The sequence below is a fragment of the Myotis brandtii genome, unplaced genomic scaffold (genome assembly GCF_000412655.1).
Source record: "Myotis brandtii unplaced genomic scaffold, ASM41265v1 scaffold398, whole genome shotgun sequence".
Classification (NCBI taxonomy): domain Eukaryota; kingdom Metazoa; phylum Chordata; class Mammalia; order Chiroptera; family Vespertilionidae; genus Myotis; species Myotis brandtii.
The window spans coordinates 2,246,178-2,262,515 of NW_005365280.1; the positions used below are offsets into that span (position 1 = coordinate 2,246,178).

Consider the following 16,338-nt stretch of genomic DNA (forward strand, 5'->3'; position numbering starts at 1 on the left):
GGGGAAAAATAAAAGGAGACATATGTAATACTCTTTGTAATACTTTAAGCAATAAAACAAAATTTAAAAAAAAATAAGCCAATGGGAACGAGATAGACTTTTCACTGTCAATCTCGTCATAATTTGATTTTTAAGTCTTGTGAATGTGTTATTTACTCAAGCATTTAAAAAAAATTTAGCATCAAAAAATCAGAAATACATCAGTGAAAACAATATTTAAAAAGATAAACAATACTGTATTGACAAAATCAAAGTCTTGATTTCATAATGCTTTCCTGCAATGAATAAACTAGAAATGGAATGCTTGACCGACTGCCTCAAAAAGGAAATATTAAAGGGTCTAAGATATTTATCCATTACTCTGCTTACCCATATGTAAATAAAGATAAATGACAGCCACACTTTGCAAGCCCTCATCTTCAGATTTCCACCTTTAATGATTACCCACCCTATTTTCTTTCCCTAAGAATCATAACTGAAAAACTGTATCAGAATCTCAAAAGTAAATAGCTATCCACATGGTCTCTAAGATATCTTAAGTGATATTACACAGAAAGCTAAAAACAAACGTCCCAAAAACCATATTAGTTATCACACCTCTGCCTCAAAGGGACATATTTAAAGGTATGGCAACTACTGTATTACAAGTCGAGAATATGGAAAAGAAGCCATGAGGTATCAGCTACAGAAGGAACTAAAATGGACTGAATAGAGGTGATCTGAAAGCATTTCTCAAAATTTTGACTAGGAAGTGTCTCGTATGAAATAATTCATACAGAAATATGAAGACCTGAAAAATCTGGCCTTCAGATTACTTTGAGAGGTTCTTCCTTTACATTTATATAACAAATATTAAGAGAGTTATTTTTCTGGGACAATCAAAGCCCAAGTCTGGATTGCTTCTAATAAGGTTCCAGGGGTATAAATTGCCAGTAAAATAAAAGACAGGAAATTTATCTAGATGCCAAAGGGTTGTTAACAGTTAAAAAAGCTAAAACTCTCTCAGACTCAATAATAAAATATAGATCATTTACCCAGCTGCAGAAAAGATACCTCACTGCTGACCAGCAAATAATTCAACCTTACACTAATTCAGAGACAGATATGAACTAAAAGTCCAGGGCAATACCTCATTTACATTAAGTAGAGAATGAGTAGATTTAAAACTAAAGCTGTTTGCAAACATTTCACTTTATAATGGCAATTCAAGGAAGCTCTTTATCAACTCCTTACCTTTAAACTCAGATTTTGTGCCTGGCCTGGCACTTTCACATGCTGCACATTTGGTGGAATCTGCTTTATTCTGCACTAGGCACACTTCACAATCCCAGCTTCCCTCGGGTTTCTTGAACTTGTCTAATCCTAGGCAGCCTCCAGAAGACAGAGAGATAGGAACCGTGCTGCTACTTGAAGCAGGTACTGAACTTCCTAAAAACAATGCAGAAACACATGGAAATTCTCATTTACATTATTTCAGTATCTTAATGACATCACTAAGTCTAAATGTTCAATTTTTATTAGTGTTTCCTATTAAGACAGAGAAAATGCCAGAAATATAAACACTACACATTGTTAAAAATTCAATCTTATAAATGAATAGCTCATACTCACCTTGCTTAGTGATAAGCACCCCTTAACCCCAAGTTTGAATAGCCATGATTTAAAAAAAAGATCATGATTATAAATCAAAGCCTAGGACTAAATTTTCCTTAAAAATCTTTGTCCAATTTCTTCAAGCAGTACAGCATTAAGACATAAAATTGTAGACAATATCGTAATAGATAAAATATATAGCCACACCATATTAAATTCAAGATTTCAAAGCACAGGTCTCTGCCTTTGAAATGATCATTTTTGCATAGAAGTCTTCTATCATTCACTTTGCAATTCTACTTGACACCACCTATTATATGTTCATGGCATCTCTGTTATAAGCTAGCCTAAACAGACATTTATTAAACACTATAATTTACTTGGGCTCTGTGAACATAAAAGATGAATAAAATGTTGCTTAACTTCTAAAGGTGCTCACAGTCTTTAGGGAAAAGTAAAAACAAATGCATAGTAGCACCATCACCAAGAAGGAAAGTAATAAATGATTTAATGCAAGAGTATAAGGAAGGAGAAATTACTAAGGGGCAGGAGAAGGATCCTCAGAGGTGAGATTTAAATCTTTAAGCAGAATTAGCAAATTCTATGGGGAGAGGAGGCTGCATAGCAAGGATGGCTCAGCAAAGCACAGTGTATAAAGAAATACAAGGTGGGGCAAAAGTAGCTTGACAGCTGTTAATATGAAAAAGAATACAATAATAATAATACAAGAATAAACTATTTCGTGTACTCACAACTGTAATCCTACTTTTGCCCCACCCTGTATTGTGTTAAGAGTGAGCCATCCATTCTGGTATCCCTACTTCTCTAAATGTTCTCCAATTGTCATCACTTCTCCCAGTTATCTGATGTCTTACTGGTATGTTCTCTTCCATCATGTCAATAAAACTGCTCCCTGAGGTTCCATCATTGGTCCATTGCACTGCTCACAAGTTCTCATCTACTCTGATAACTTTAATCACCAACAAGTTTCCTGATCTTTATCTACAATTTGTGCTTCATTCCTGTGGTCTCTTCCTTAGTTGGTAGTTCCACTATCTAACTAATTAACTTGGTTAGATGGCTTTTCCTCCCTTACATATTTCTCACATCTTTTTCATTCTCTTTTCTGAACCCTTCTACTGATATTCTCATTGTTTGCTTGAATAATAGCTTTAGTATTGAGACTTATTCCCTTAAATCCATCCTTCCAAGAAGCAACCAGTGCCATGTTTTTCCTCTGGTTATTCCTTTAAAAAATTAACTTCCAAAGTTTTATTCCTGCCACTTCCTTAAATTGGCAGAGCTCCTATTTTTAGACCATCTTCTTTATTCACTCCACTCACTTTCCATCACCTATATTCCCATGACTTATTAGAAAACTATGGGCTAATGACTCTAATCTGTATTTTTAGGCCAGAGGGTCCATTATCAGTATAATGGCCTCACATATATCTGAAAGTCAACTTCAACAGCTTGAAATCATCATGTCTTCAACTACACATTATTCTACATCCCTCCCATCCTTATTTGGTTTCATTAGTACACATTACCATCATCTTTGCCTATATTACTGATGCAACCTCCCTAATCTGTCCTTTGGTCTCCAAATTTTGTCACCTTCAAGTCTATCCTTCAAATAGCCACCAAGTGATTTATCAAAATACAAATCTGACTGCATCACTCCTTTGCTTAAAATAATGGCTCATTTATAGGATGAAGTCAGCATTCTTTAATACATGAATTTCCTTTGTTTATGTGCAACAATTCACTGCCTGACTCAAAATTATATTCTCCCATCAACTCAGAATTTCAGTTCCCTGCCTGTAACAAATTGCTGGTTTAAATTTGTCTCCAATAGGGAAGGAGGGGTGTCAGGTGGGAAGAGAAAGGTAATTCAGAATGAAGATTTTGACATCTTATTCTCGGAGACATCCAGTAGGAATTAGATATATGGCTCACCCCTTATGTTCAGACAGAGATTTAGGCTAATAACTCAAGAGCTTTTCATTGCAGACACAAAACTACACATATAATTCCCAAAATACCCATGTTTTATTTAGTATTCATGTCACCATATATCTGTACCAAATAATTATATAACAATATTACAAAAACAGCAAAGAGTCATTTCCAGATGTGAATCTTTATTAACTCTTTAAAATTTAAACAGAAAAACAGAAAAAACTCAAACCTAACTTCATTTTTCTAGCTAAGTTAAAATTTTTTCACTGATGATTCAGTAACTTACTACCATTGCAAACTCTGGCAGAGAGCATACAGGTACAGGTATCGCCATTAACATTCAGCGACAGCCTTTTCATAAAGCAATATTGTCCACCCATTAATAAAGTCTTCCCTGGAAATGACCACTAGCCATCCTCACTTTTATTTAGAGAAAAAGAGACTAAGTAATATTTTATTCTGTATAGAGGTTTGAGAAAGACTGCCCCCTTCTAAGACCTTTCAGCATCTATAACAGTCAACTTTGAAATGATCCTGAAGAACAAAAATTTTATGATAAAAATGCATACAAAGATCAAAGTAGCCATTCACAGCCTATCCTAAGAAACCATACATATCTAGCCCCAAGCAAGTCATTTTAATCTCAATATAGCTTTAAAAAGTTAAGACGTATGAGAAAATTCTCATCCTGAAACACTTAAAATATTCTAGGTTGTTCTTAGTGGTTTTACAGAGAATTAAAATGTTCTACTAACATAATGAGCAAAATTATTCCAAACAGCCATTAACGTACCTGGTTTCTCAGACATACAGGACACACATTTATTGTCCTCTGGATTATTAGGAACACAGCATACTGGACACTCCCAAGACCTCTTGGGCTTTGTGAATTTATCTGCAAATCCTAAGGTACCAGTGGTCACAGTGCAGCTGGAAGATGAAGCAGCCATGGTGACAGCACTTTCTGAAGCCACTGGCAATGTAAGGACACGCTTAACACCAGTTCCAGGTTTCGGTGTTTCACAAGCTACACATTTTATCGCTTCAGGCTTATTTCGCACTAAACAGGTATCACAATCCCAAGTTCCTATTGCTGGTTTAAATTTGTCTCCAAAACCTGTCCCTGATGCAGAAAGAGTTGGTTTGACACTTTTACTTGGTGTTCCAATTCCAGTCTGTTTAGCAGTATCTCTTAGTGGTGATTTTGTCGCTTGACAGGCTATACACTTGCTGTCTGTAACTTTGTTCTGGAGTAGACAACTATCACACTGCCATGATGATCCAGCTTTTAAACTTTCCCCCAACCCCATTCCACTAGAAGAAAAGCTACTTATTGCTGGTCTTGTATAAACTACCGGGCTTGTGGTGGTAGAAATAGGAGCAAGAGAATCTGCCTTCGGTGATGTGAAACCTATAGGGTAGGGAGAATTGGAGAAAAAAAAGTTAGGGAATGTTTTCTAATCAAAACATTAACTGAAATATTATTACTGGAACACATTTACCTTATTGCTGAGTTATTATAATCCAAAATGGACTACTTAAGGTAATTTTCACCTAAGCACTATTAATTAATAGCATCTATAATAATAAAAGAATAGTATGCTAATTAGACCGGACATCCTTCCGGATGACCTTCCGGATGAAGCTGGAGCTATGAGGGAAGCCCAAGTCCTGGGTGCCAGAGGGAAATCGGTGCTGGCAGCTGGGGGAAGGAAGGCCTACTCTTGCACGAATTTCGTGCGATCAAGCCTCTAGTAAATAATAAGGGACACTTAGACCTAGTTAAACTTCTACAACAGATGTTTTATTTATAATATATCACCTTCCTCTTCTAGGGAATTTCTATTTATTATAAGTCAACAAAAACCTAATTTAAGGCTTTAATTATAATAATTAATTGATCTATACTATTGTCATCAATGTCTTATGGAGTGTCTTGCTACACTCTACATTTCTGCAACACTGACCTACATTCGTAGCCTTCTTCCCCCACCTGTCTCTCCTTTTGAGTGTTCCCCTGACTATACCCAATGACTTTAAAATCTAATTTTCAAATTTTGTCCCATCATAATCCACTACTGTGGTATCCTTTACTTTCGGTAAAAACCAGCTGAGCTGTGTAGGTATATGGTCACTGGGCAGATGTCCCTCCAAAGTACCACAGAGTGGTAAAAATTATTTTATAATGATACTAAACTCATAGAGAGCTTTAGAAAAATGAACAATTCAATGACAAATGATAAAATTCCAACAGAGATGTACCAAACCTAGAAATACAAAACTTATTAAAATCCAGTCAATCCTAATGGAGTACAAGCCCATGCTACTCAAATACAGGCCTATGCAAAGTTACCAAACACTGATTCAAACAAAATTGCTTCAAATATCTCTCCAATATAATCTCAGAGCCTATCACATTGTAAGTATACCTTTTTGTAACCTCTGAAGGTATATTTAGACAACTAAGGTATTCATGTAGAACCATGAAGGAATAATAGGAAGATTAACTCTTTGTACTACACTAAAACTGTGGTCATTAAATTGATTCACTGAAACTACACTTCACTTGTGGGAATGACGTTTCAATCCTTTCCTTTGAACCAATTAATTTTTATTTTATTCATACAAACAAACCCAGTGACCCTGTTTCTTCTGCCTTCAGCACCAAAGGAAAAGAAAATTGGGAGGGGGAAAAAGATATAGAAAGTTGTTAGAGATTTTCTATTGCTACCAAGAAATAATTCAGTCTAGGGCTATTTTTAACATAATGGCAAAATAATCCCACATATCTCAGTTACGCCCAGTGGTCAACATTTTGTTCATGATTAACTTGAGTCACTAAGGTTGTCAAAATTTTAACAGTAACCACCCCAAAGTATTACAGATTTCTATTCCTCCCACTTTTTCCAATTTTCCTAATTTCTCCTTCCAAAGAACATATGATCTCCTCCAAATTCTTGCTATTAAAAAAAAGTTAAAAGGGAGAAGGTGTGGCCCTAACCGGTTTGGCTCAGTGGATAGAGCGTCGACCTGCGGACTGAAAGGTCCCGGATTCGATTCCAGTCAAGGTTGCTGGCACATCCCCGGTTGGGGGTGTGCAGGGGGCAGCTGATCGAAATTTCTCTCTCATCGATGTTTCTAACTCTCTATCCCTCTCCCTTCCTCTCTGTAAAAAAATCAATAAAATATATTTTAAAAAAGGGGGGGAGAAGGTGTGGACATTATGAATACAAAGTATAACTTAAAGAAGATAAACTATAAGAATTTGATGCTTACCTAACTATTTGGTTAACTCTAGTACAGGCATTTTGGAGTTCTACCATAACTGTGTAAAATCATCTGAATTATTAAGACTCCTGTATGCAGTATACTCAACTATAAAATGAGAGAGCTAATTTAAAAAAAACTAATCCTTCTAAATCTTGTTGTAGAAGCCAGCTTTATTTTAAAATTTCTACTCAATCATACATGAACATCTTTGCTGGGTTTAAATTCTTTTTGAGCTACTAGGTTATCTTATAAACACCTTTATATTATTACAGTACACATCACAATCGAACTTGTGACTATACTCTTTGATTTTCAAACTAAAAACTTATTCCTATTTTGAGGATTTCTAGTCATTGCCTTCAAATTATTATATACTAGCTTGCATATCTTGTTTCAAATGAGTACTGTCTTTTATATATGTTAGAATCAGTACATTTGTTGGCTTTGATGTATATATATATATGTGTATATATATATAGTAATCATCTGAGAACATGGCGGTTTCAACACACTGGTGAGAAAGAAATGTCCAAGTATATCATCATCAAGTTTGTTTATTTACTTTCATTCAATATTGGCCTATCTCTATTAATAGGCAATTCATTTTCTCCTTTTATACTTGCCTCTTACAAATTTCATTTTAGTACAAAGTCCTTGAATTCTAGAGAAATAAGTAGAGTTTCTAAGATCTTTCCCCTAAAAGAGTAACATTTGATTACATCTATATTCAAAAGTCAATCTCCTAACAAATTAGCCATAATTCTCTTAAAGCCTAAAGTATACCACAAATGACATTAAAATAAGATCATGAGTTTGTAATTAAAAATTTAGACTATCTCAAGGGCAGCCATTATCTTACCAGGATTTTTCAGAACATCTAGGACACTTCCTTCTTTCAGGGTTTTTGCAGGTCTAAAAAGGCCCTCAGAATCTTCATTTGGCTTCTTACAGCTTCTACTGTTCATTGCAGTGATATCTTGAGCTGTAATATTTTTTTAATTATAAAAGATATTATACCTAGAAAAAACACTGGACTCAAGTTAAATGCATTAAAAAGATTTTGTAAAGACAATTTGAATCAACTTCTAAAATATCATTTTAAAAGTGTGAAATTCAAAGATAATGAAAAAATTACTTAATAATACAGGGTTAAACTGCCATTATAAGGAAGTAAAAATACTATTTCCCACACTATACATCTCTCTCCTCCAAATGGGCAAAAAATATAAACTATAATTATTACTGGTAATTCACTGGTAATCAAGAAAACCAAGTTGAAACACTGAAGAAGATATGGCGCTCGACTGGTGTGGTTCAGTGGTTGAGCGTCAACCTATGAACCAGGAGGTCAGGGTTTGTTTGATTCAGGGTACATTCCCCGGGTTGCGGTCTCTATTCCCAGTGTGAGGGTATGCAGGCGGCAGCCAATCAATTCTCTCTCGTCATTGATATTTCTCTCTCTCTTTCCCTCTCCCTTCCTCTCTGAAATCAATAAAAATACTAAAAAAAAAAAAAAAAAGGTATGGCAACTGGGGCAAGCAGCTACCCCTCATGAAATATGTAATCAATTACATAGCAATTTACACTATTGATTAAAAAATATTCAACTAAGGCAGTTATTTCATTTCTAGAAATTCACCCTATGATTGAAACTATCTTTCAGTTAACAATGAAAACCTGGATGGTAGATAAATGCTCAATTAGGGGCTGATTACATAAATTACAGAATGTTGACATGAAATGCTACACAGCCACAAAACAATCATTCTTGAAAGCATAGTTATGGGTAAAAACAGGTTAGAAAGTGCAAAAGATTTTGAATGTTTCCATCTAAAGAGTAATTGTGCTGCTAATGATGAGTGTCTTTTATTTATTGCTTTTACTTTTTATATTTTCCAAAATGAACATATCCTTTACTTAAGAAATCTATATATGATAATAGTTTTATGGTTATATTTTTAAGGGGGGCGTTTCTGTTTATATATGAAATATGTGTGGAACTGTTTCCAAATAACCTGATAGGTGTGTTTGTATGTCTAAGAGGGAAAGGTAGTAAAGAGGGAGGGGAGGAGGGACAAACAAGATTGGCCATAAAATCGAAAGGGTGAAGCTGGGTAAAGAGTATATGGGGAGCTCTAACCGGTTTAGCTCAGTGGAGAGAGCATCAGCCTGCGGACTGAAGGTCCCAGGTTCGATTCTGGTCAAGGGCATGTACCTTGGTTGCGGGCACATACCCAGTGGGAGGTGTGCAGGAGGCAGCTGATCGATGTTTCTCTCTCATCGATGTTTCTAGCTCTCTATCCCTCTCCCTTCCTCTCTGTAAAAAAATCAATAAAATATATTTTTTAAAAAAAGAGTATATGGGGAATCAGTCTACCATTCAACATTGGAGAATGTTTGAAATTTTTTATAACAAAATATAAATAACCAGGTTTTTCTTGAGTGTTGTTCAGTTAAAAAGTAGTTTCAAAACAAATCCTGCCTACCTATATATCTCACACTATAAATAAAACTTAATTCAAAATGGATCAATGATCTAAATATAAGAAAACCATAATACTCTTAGAAGAAAACCTAGGAGGTATACCTTCATGACCAGAGATTTAGCAATGGATTCTTAAATGACACCAAAAGTACAAGCAGAAAAATAATTTTAACTTCACCAAAATTAAAAACCTTTGTGCACCTAGGGACATTATCAAAAAAATGTGAAAAGACAATCCATTGAATTGGAGAAATTACTCATAACTCATGTCTAATAAGGATACAGTATCCAGACTATACAAAAATGCTTACATCTCAGCAACAGGAACAAACCAATTTTAAAATGGTTAAGACTTGACTAGACATTTCTCCCAGGAACATATGTAAAGAGCCAACAAGCATCTCAAAGAGGGTCAACACCATTAATCACTATGGGAATGCAAATGTATGGCTATAAAAAACCTTAAAAAGTAGTAAGTGTCATAAAAATGTAAAGAATTTGAACCCTCATACACTGCTAGTGGGAATGTGAAATGAGCTATCTGCTGAGAAAAACAACTTTGTGGTTTCCTCAAAAGACCATTGGCACATCAATTCCATTCCTAGATATATACCCCAACCCCAAAACATTGAAACCAGTGTTCAAACAAATACATGTACATGCATATTCACAGCAGCACTGTCTACAATAGCCAAAAGGTGGAAACAACCCTAATGTCCATCAATGGATGAACAGAAAATCAAACCAACAAAACAGAAACAAACTGAGATACAGAGAACATTTTGATGGTTACCAAACTGGGCGGGGGGAGGGAAGGTGGGTGAAAAAGGGAAGGGGATTATGTACAAATTGGTGGAAATAAAATAGTCACAGGGAGGTAAAGTATAGCAAAGGGATTATAGTCAGTAATATTGTAATAACAAAATATGAGATCATATAGGTACTAGATTTATTGGGGTGACCCCTTCATAAGTTATATAAATGTCTAAATACCAGAAACTAACATAATACTGTATGTCAACTGAAGTTGAAAAATAAATATTTTTTAAATAAACCAATAAAATAATAATCATCTGATTATTCATCATCTCCCTTCAATTAAGCCCATTTCTTTCTTTTTTAATCCTCACTTGAGGTTTTTTTTTTTTTTTTTTTTTTTTTTTTTTTTTAGAGATAGAGGAAGAGGGGTGGGGGAGAAAGAGACAGAGAGAGAATCATCCATGTGTGAAAGAAACATCAATTGGTTGCCTTCCATACGTACATACCCTGACTGGGGATAGAACTGCAACCCAGGTATGTGCCTGACTGGGAATCAAACCTGGAACCTTTTGGTGTGTGGGATAACACGCCAACCTCTTGAGCCACCTGGCCAGGGCTATGCCCATTTCTTGAGTTCAGAAATTATGTATTACTATTTGCAGAGGCCAGCATAACCCTGATACATAAAAATGCTGTGAACTGAACAGTAAACCTAAAGAAGTAATCTACTGAATTTCTTATATGACTTCATTAATATACTTAATTTGACTGAAAAGAGACAATAGATAAATTTGCTATTGTGACTATCCCCCACACAATTAAACTGTTAACATTTACATTTAGGGAGCTAAGTATCTCTGAGAATAATTACTAAAAAACATGTCAAAAGGCTGGTATTAACCCTGGCCAGTAGCTCAGTTGGTTGGAGCATTGTCCCATACACCAAAAGGTTTCAATCCCCAGCAGGGATCTATATGGGAGGCAGCCGACCGATGTTTCTCTCCACATCAATGTTTCTCTCTCTCTCTCTCTTTCTCCCTTCCCCCTATTCCACTCTAAAATCAATAAAAACATATCCTCCAGTGAGGATATTTTTTTTAATGGTTGATTGCTCGTTTGCTTTTCAGACCAAATTTCATTCCAATGAAAGCACTTATAACAGCAGTTCTCAACCTGGGGTCGAACGACCCTTTCACAGGGGTCACCTAAGACCATCGGAAAACACATATATAATTACATATTGTTTTTGTGATTAATCACTATGCTTTAATTATGTTCAATTTGCAACAATGAAATTGGGGATCACCACATCATGAGGAACTGTATTAAAGGGTCGCAGCATTAGGAAGGTTGAGAACCAATGACTTATAAGAACTGCCAAAGGAGAAAATTTTTTGAAATATTAATTTAATGCATGCAACTATTTTTATGTTAAAATTTATGAAACATTTTTACTTACCTGCACTACTTGTAATTGGTTCTAAAACAGTACTAGAGCCAGAAAGTTCTACTGTTTTTGCAACAGGCACACTAAATGTAAATCCAATCTGCAAATAAAAAAGTTATCCTTTCAAATATAGAGCTTCTTTAAATTCCAAGTGAAAAAAATGTTGAATTTCACTTATTCTAAGATTCACAGTTTATCATATTTTATCATCTTTAAAATTTGAATGCTTCTTGTAATAAATTGAGGGTCACAGTTTAACAGCAGCATTTTTAATCTCTAAGGCAATTTTTCTTTCAAAGCAGTATATAAATAATGTGTTCCTAATGCCCAAATCTGGGTCTCTAAATGTCATTTTCTAATAAAAAGTTTGAAACTTTCTGGACAACAGACAGATTTCAGGCACGCAGCAGGGGAACTACAAATGATCTGGAACATCCAATTGACAGAAAACAAGGACAGAGTAAAAAACAGAGAGCAACAGGTCAAAATAATACACGTGCCAAATAAGAGTGGGGCAACTTAAATGCTGAACTTATTATTCTTACCCAAAATACTGATTTCTATTACAAAAAAAACACAAATATATCTTATGAAACAAAAATCCAAAACTTATCTAGGTTAAAGACAATTCAAGGAACATTAACTAAATGCACTATGATTTAATTGATTAGTCCCTAATCTTAATTGTATCTAGGGCCAAGAGAAAACAAAGCAACAATAAGAGGACAATCTGGAGCCGATGGGGGAATCTGAAAATGAACTGTTATTATTATACGACGTTAAATTTTGTGGGCATAACTGTACTGTGAATATGCAAAGAAATGTTCTTTTACTTAGGGGATACATGTAAAGTATTAAGGTAATTAAGAAGTCTGCATCTTAACTTTCAAATGGTACATGAGAAAACGCACATGCTTATGTGTGTATGTGTATATGCACACAGTGAAAAATACACGTGTTCACTCATTCAAGCTTTCTGTTGTAATTGTTTTTAACTTGGAAGAAAAATAATGGTTATTTCTTACCACTGATGGCATCTTAGATTTGATAAAAATACAGCATGCCTTTGAAATCAATAAATATGAAATATTCCTTGGTTGCTACTTACAGATGATGGAGGTAGTACATCTGCCTCTGTAGATTTTACAATTGGAGATGAAAATCTAAACATAGGACTGTTTGTGTTGTTTGGAGAGGTCATTTGTACCTGGTTTTCCGAATCATTAAAAAAAAAAAAAAATACATAAAGAGCTTTTTAGGAAAAGAAACTGACAATAAGACAGACCTTAAGCAAGTTACTTATTCCAAAGAAGCCAAATGCCCCCTTTAGATTAAAAACAAACACTTTTTAACTTCTGAAAAATACTTAAAAGTAACTGCTATAAAATTTGGCTTCCTGTTAGAAGAGGAGTATACACTATTTTAGACATGGATATTTGTCTAAAGAAAAATAACATTCATAAGCTATGTTCAGAAAAATTAAAAGCCAAAACAAAAGCATAAAAATTTCAGGAACAGATTAAAGACATTAATCCTACTTGAAAAATAAAAAACATAAATCTATTCTTATACACAAAGTATCTTAATTGCAAACATTGGGAACAATATCTCTTTAATGCATTGTATAAGAATTGAAGAACACTCCCATTATAACAAATCCCATTATAATGTACACTTTTTTTAAAAAGCAAGACATCATTTTCATCTTCTTACTCTGAGTTACTGATTTCTATAGTGAAAATTAATTACAACTTTAAACTGATACTAGATTTTTTAAAATAAACAGTAAGAAAAATAAAAAATCATCTCTATTTGTACAATGGTTTTATACCTTATTTGTTAATGACTGTGCAGGACTAATTGGTGATAGAGAAGTTGTAATCACCGAGGAACTAAAATTGAAGGTAGGCAGTGAAGAACTGGTGATGGGTAGAGAGATATTCGGTAATACTGGTACCTCCATTTCCTAAAACACAGTATGTTTTAAAATTATATAGTTCATCTTTCATGTCATTCTTTTATCTGTTGTTTTCAGGTAGAATTTATATAATTACAGGCAACTTTAGAATAAAAAGAAGGTAGCACCACACAATGTTAACAATGTGAGCTCTTAAATCAAATAAACTAAACAAGACTTGAATCCCTGCCACAAGCCAGCCATGTGACTCTGTGAACCTAACTGCCCTCAATACCAATTTCCTAAATGGTCATAATTAGGAAAAAATAATATACCATACTTGTGATATTAACATGAAACACAAAGTTATACATTGTTCTGGCATGTAAAGCAAGCATTTAATAAATGTCAGTACTAATAACTTTGGTGAACTGCCTTGGTTTTTATCCCAATATAGCAAAGGCCACCCCAAGTCTCAAATGACTCACATTTACAACAGACAAAAAAGAATTCCCCTTCTGCTAATGGTGGAGTAGTTCATATCTCACCAATGCTCTGACAGATAACAATTATAAACTTTGGACAAATAAAAAACAGCTATCTAAAAACACTGGAGAGCAACCACAAACAAGCAGAAACCGGAGGGGATAAGACACTTGGAAGAAGAGCACTGAGTGAGCTTCTTTTGTTTTCTTTATGAGTTGGTGCCAATGGATAGTTGAAATTCAGAAAGAAAACTGCAAAGGTGTTGGCTGAGAAATCAGAGGACAGAGAGGTGACCACAGCAGTTAGAAAATGAAGGGAGATACAGTATTGAAGAACCACAGAAGGGTTCCCCAAGTCAGCATATAAACTGTCCAATTCTCTGGCAGAACTGTAAACTAAATGTCTGTAAGGCAGACCAGACATCAAGTAGCCAACTAAGACTAAAGAGTTTCAGCTGTTGCCCAGCACAGAGGAGGGAGTTCACTGCCAACTAAAACAACCTGAATACTTCAAATAGATGAGGTTCAGTATACATAAATCACAACTCAGTAAAAAAAGTCAAGCCCTACCACCCAAAAAAGGAAAATAATGACCCTTTTAGGGAAAAGAAAACCAAGAGAATCTGTTGCCATAAAATCTGCTCTACAGGTTCTTCAGGATGAATGGAAATGATACTAAATGGAAACTCAGATTTCTGGAAGAAATGGAAAACAAGGGAGCAAACATTTTTTTAAAATCCGCATTTTTTCTCTTAATTTCTTTAACTGTGTAAGGCAAAAATTATATATGATAGATTTCTAGACTATTTATCTAAATGTAATACAAATAACAATTACAGCAATAAAATGCCAAGGAAGAGGGGTGGTAAATCAAACTATAAAGTTGCAAGATTCTTAAATTTTCACAGAATGTGGTACAAAATTAACACAAAGTGGAATGTAAGAAGAACATATATCATAATCCCAAGAGGAACCACAAGTAACATAAAGAGACAGAGATAAAAAGCCAACAAGTAATTAAATTGGAATTCTAACATTCAATTAACCCAAAAGAAGGCAGCTTTCGAAAAGAACAAGAAAAACTAAGGCAAAAATAAACAAGTGGGAGTACATCAAAATAAACAGCTTCTGCACAGCAAAAGAAACCATCAACAAAATGAAAAGGAAGCCCACTGCATAGGAGAACATATTTGGAAATGATACATCTCATAAAGGGTTATTATCCAAAATATATAAGGAACTCATAAAACTTAACACTTCTCCAAAGGGGGCAGACATATAGATAGATGGCCAAGAGACACGAAAAAATGCTCAAAGTCACTAATCATCTGAGATGCAAATCTAAACAACAATGAGGTACCATCTCATACCCGTCAGGATGGCTACCATCAACAAATCAACAAATGACAAGTGCTGGGGGGGATGTGGAGAAAAGGGAACCCTAGTACACTAGCTGGTGGGAATGCAGAGTGCTGCAGCCATTATGCAAAACAGTATGGCATCTCCTCAAAAAATTAATTATGGAACTGCCATTTGACCCAGTGAACCCATTTCTAGGAATATATCCTAAGAAACCAGAAACAGCAATCAGAAAAAAAAATGTATGCGCCCCTATGTTCATAGCAGTGCAATTTTTAATAGCTAAGATCTGGAAATGGCCCAAGCCCCCATCAGTAGACGAGTGGATAAAAAACCTTTGGTATATCTACACCATGGAATGCAGTAGTAAAAAATAGGGATCTCTTACCCTTTGAGACAGCATGGAGAGACCTGGAGAATATTATGCTAAGCGAAATAAGCCAATCAGAGAAAGACAAGTATCACATGATCGCACTCATATGTGGAATCTAATGAACAAAACAAACTGTTGAACAAAATAGATCCAGAGACATAGAAATATTGAATAGACGGAAGGCGGGGGAGGGTGGATGGGTGGGACAAATCAACCAAAGAACTTGTATGCATATATGCATAACCCACTGGACACAGACAATAGGGAGGTGAAGGTCTGGGGGGGGATAAAAATAAAGATTTTTTTAAAAAATAAATTTAAAAAAAAATTCATATAAGAACTATTAATATCTTCCAGGAGATAACATAGGAGAATTTCTTTGAAGCCTAAGGAGAAGCAAAGGTTCATTGGGTACAAAGAACAGTATAAACAATGGGGGGAAATTTAACAAATTCAGAATTCTTGTAAGATATGTATCATTCAAAGTATTTGGTTTCAGAATTCATAAAGAGTTCCTACAACTCAATAAGACAACCCAATTTTAAAAGGGCAAAAGATCTAAACCGAGACCTCAGAAAGGACAATAATACTAATGTCCAATAAGGGCATAAACAAGAATACAACATGAGTCATCAGGGAAATGCAAATTCAAATTACAATGATATACCACACCATACACAAAGCAGAATGGCTACAGTTTGAAAAATG

The 16,338-nt window shown here is 34.8% G+C and overlaps 1 protein-coding gene across 4 annotated transcripts in view; it reads right to left on the reverse strand.

Moving 5' to 3' along the window:
- The window catches only part of NUP153 (nucleoporin 153kDa), a 71,355-nt gene that overhangs the window by 10,956 nt on the left and 44,061 nt on the right, over positions 1 to 16,338 (reverse strand). For all 4 annotated transcript variants that reach the window (XM_014545185.1, XM_005873038.2, XM_005873037.2 and 1 more), the window contains 6 exons: positions 13,348 to 13,482; positions 12,625 to 12,723; positions 11,529 to 11,616; positions 7,685 to 7,807; positions 4,349 to 4,966; positions 1,234 to 1,428 (listed from right to left, as the gene is read on the reverse strand). In XM_014545185.1, coding sequence (XP_014400671.1) covers positions 1,234 to 1,428; positions 4,349 to 4,966; positions 7,685 to 7,807; positions 11,529 to 11,616; positions 12,625 to 12,723; positions 13,348 to 13,482 — 1,258 coding nt within the window. The remainder of the gene's footprint in view (positions 1 to 1,233; positions 1,429 to 4,348; positions 4,967 to 7,684; positions 7,808 to 11,528; positions 11,617 to 12,624; positions 12,724 to 13,347; positions 13,483 to 16,338) is intronic.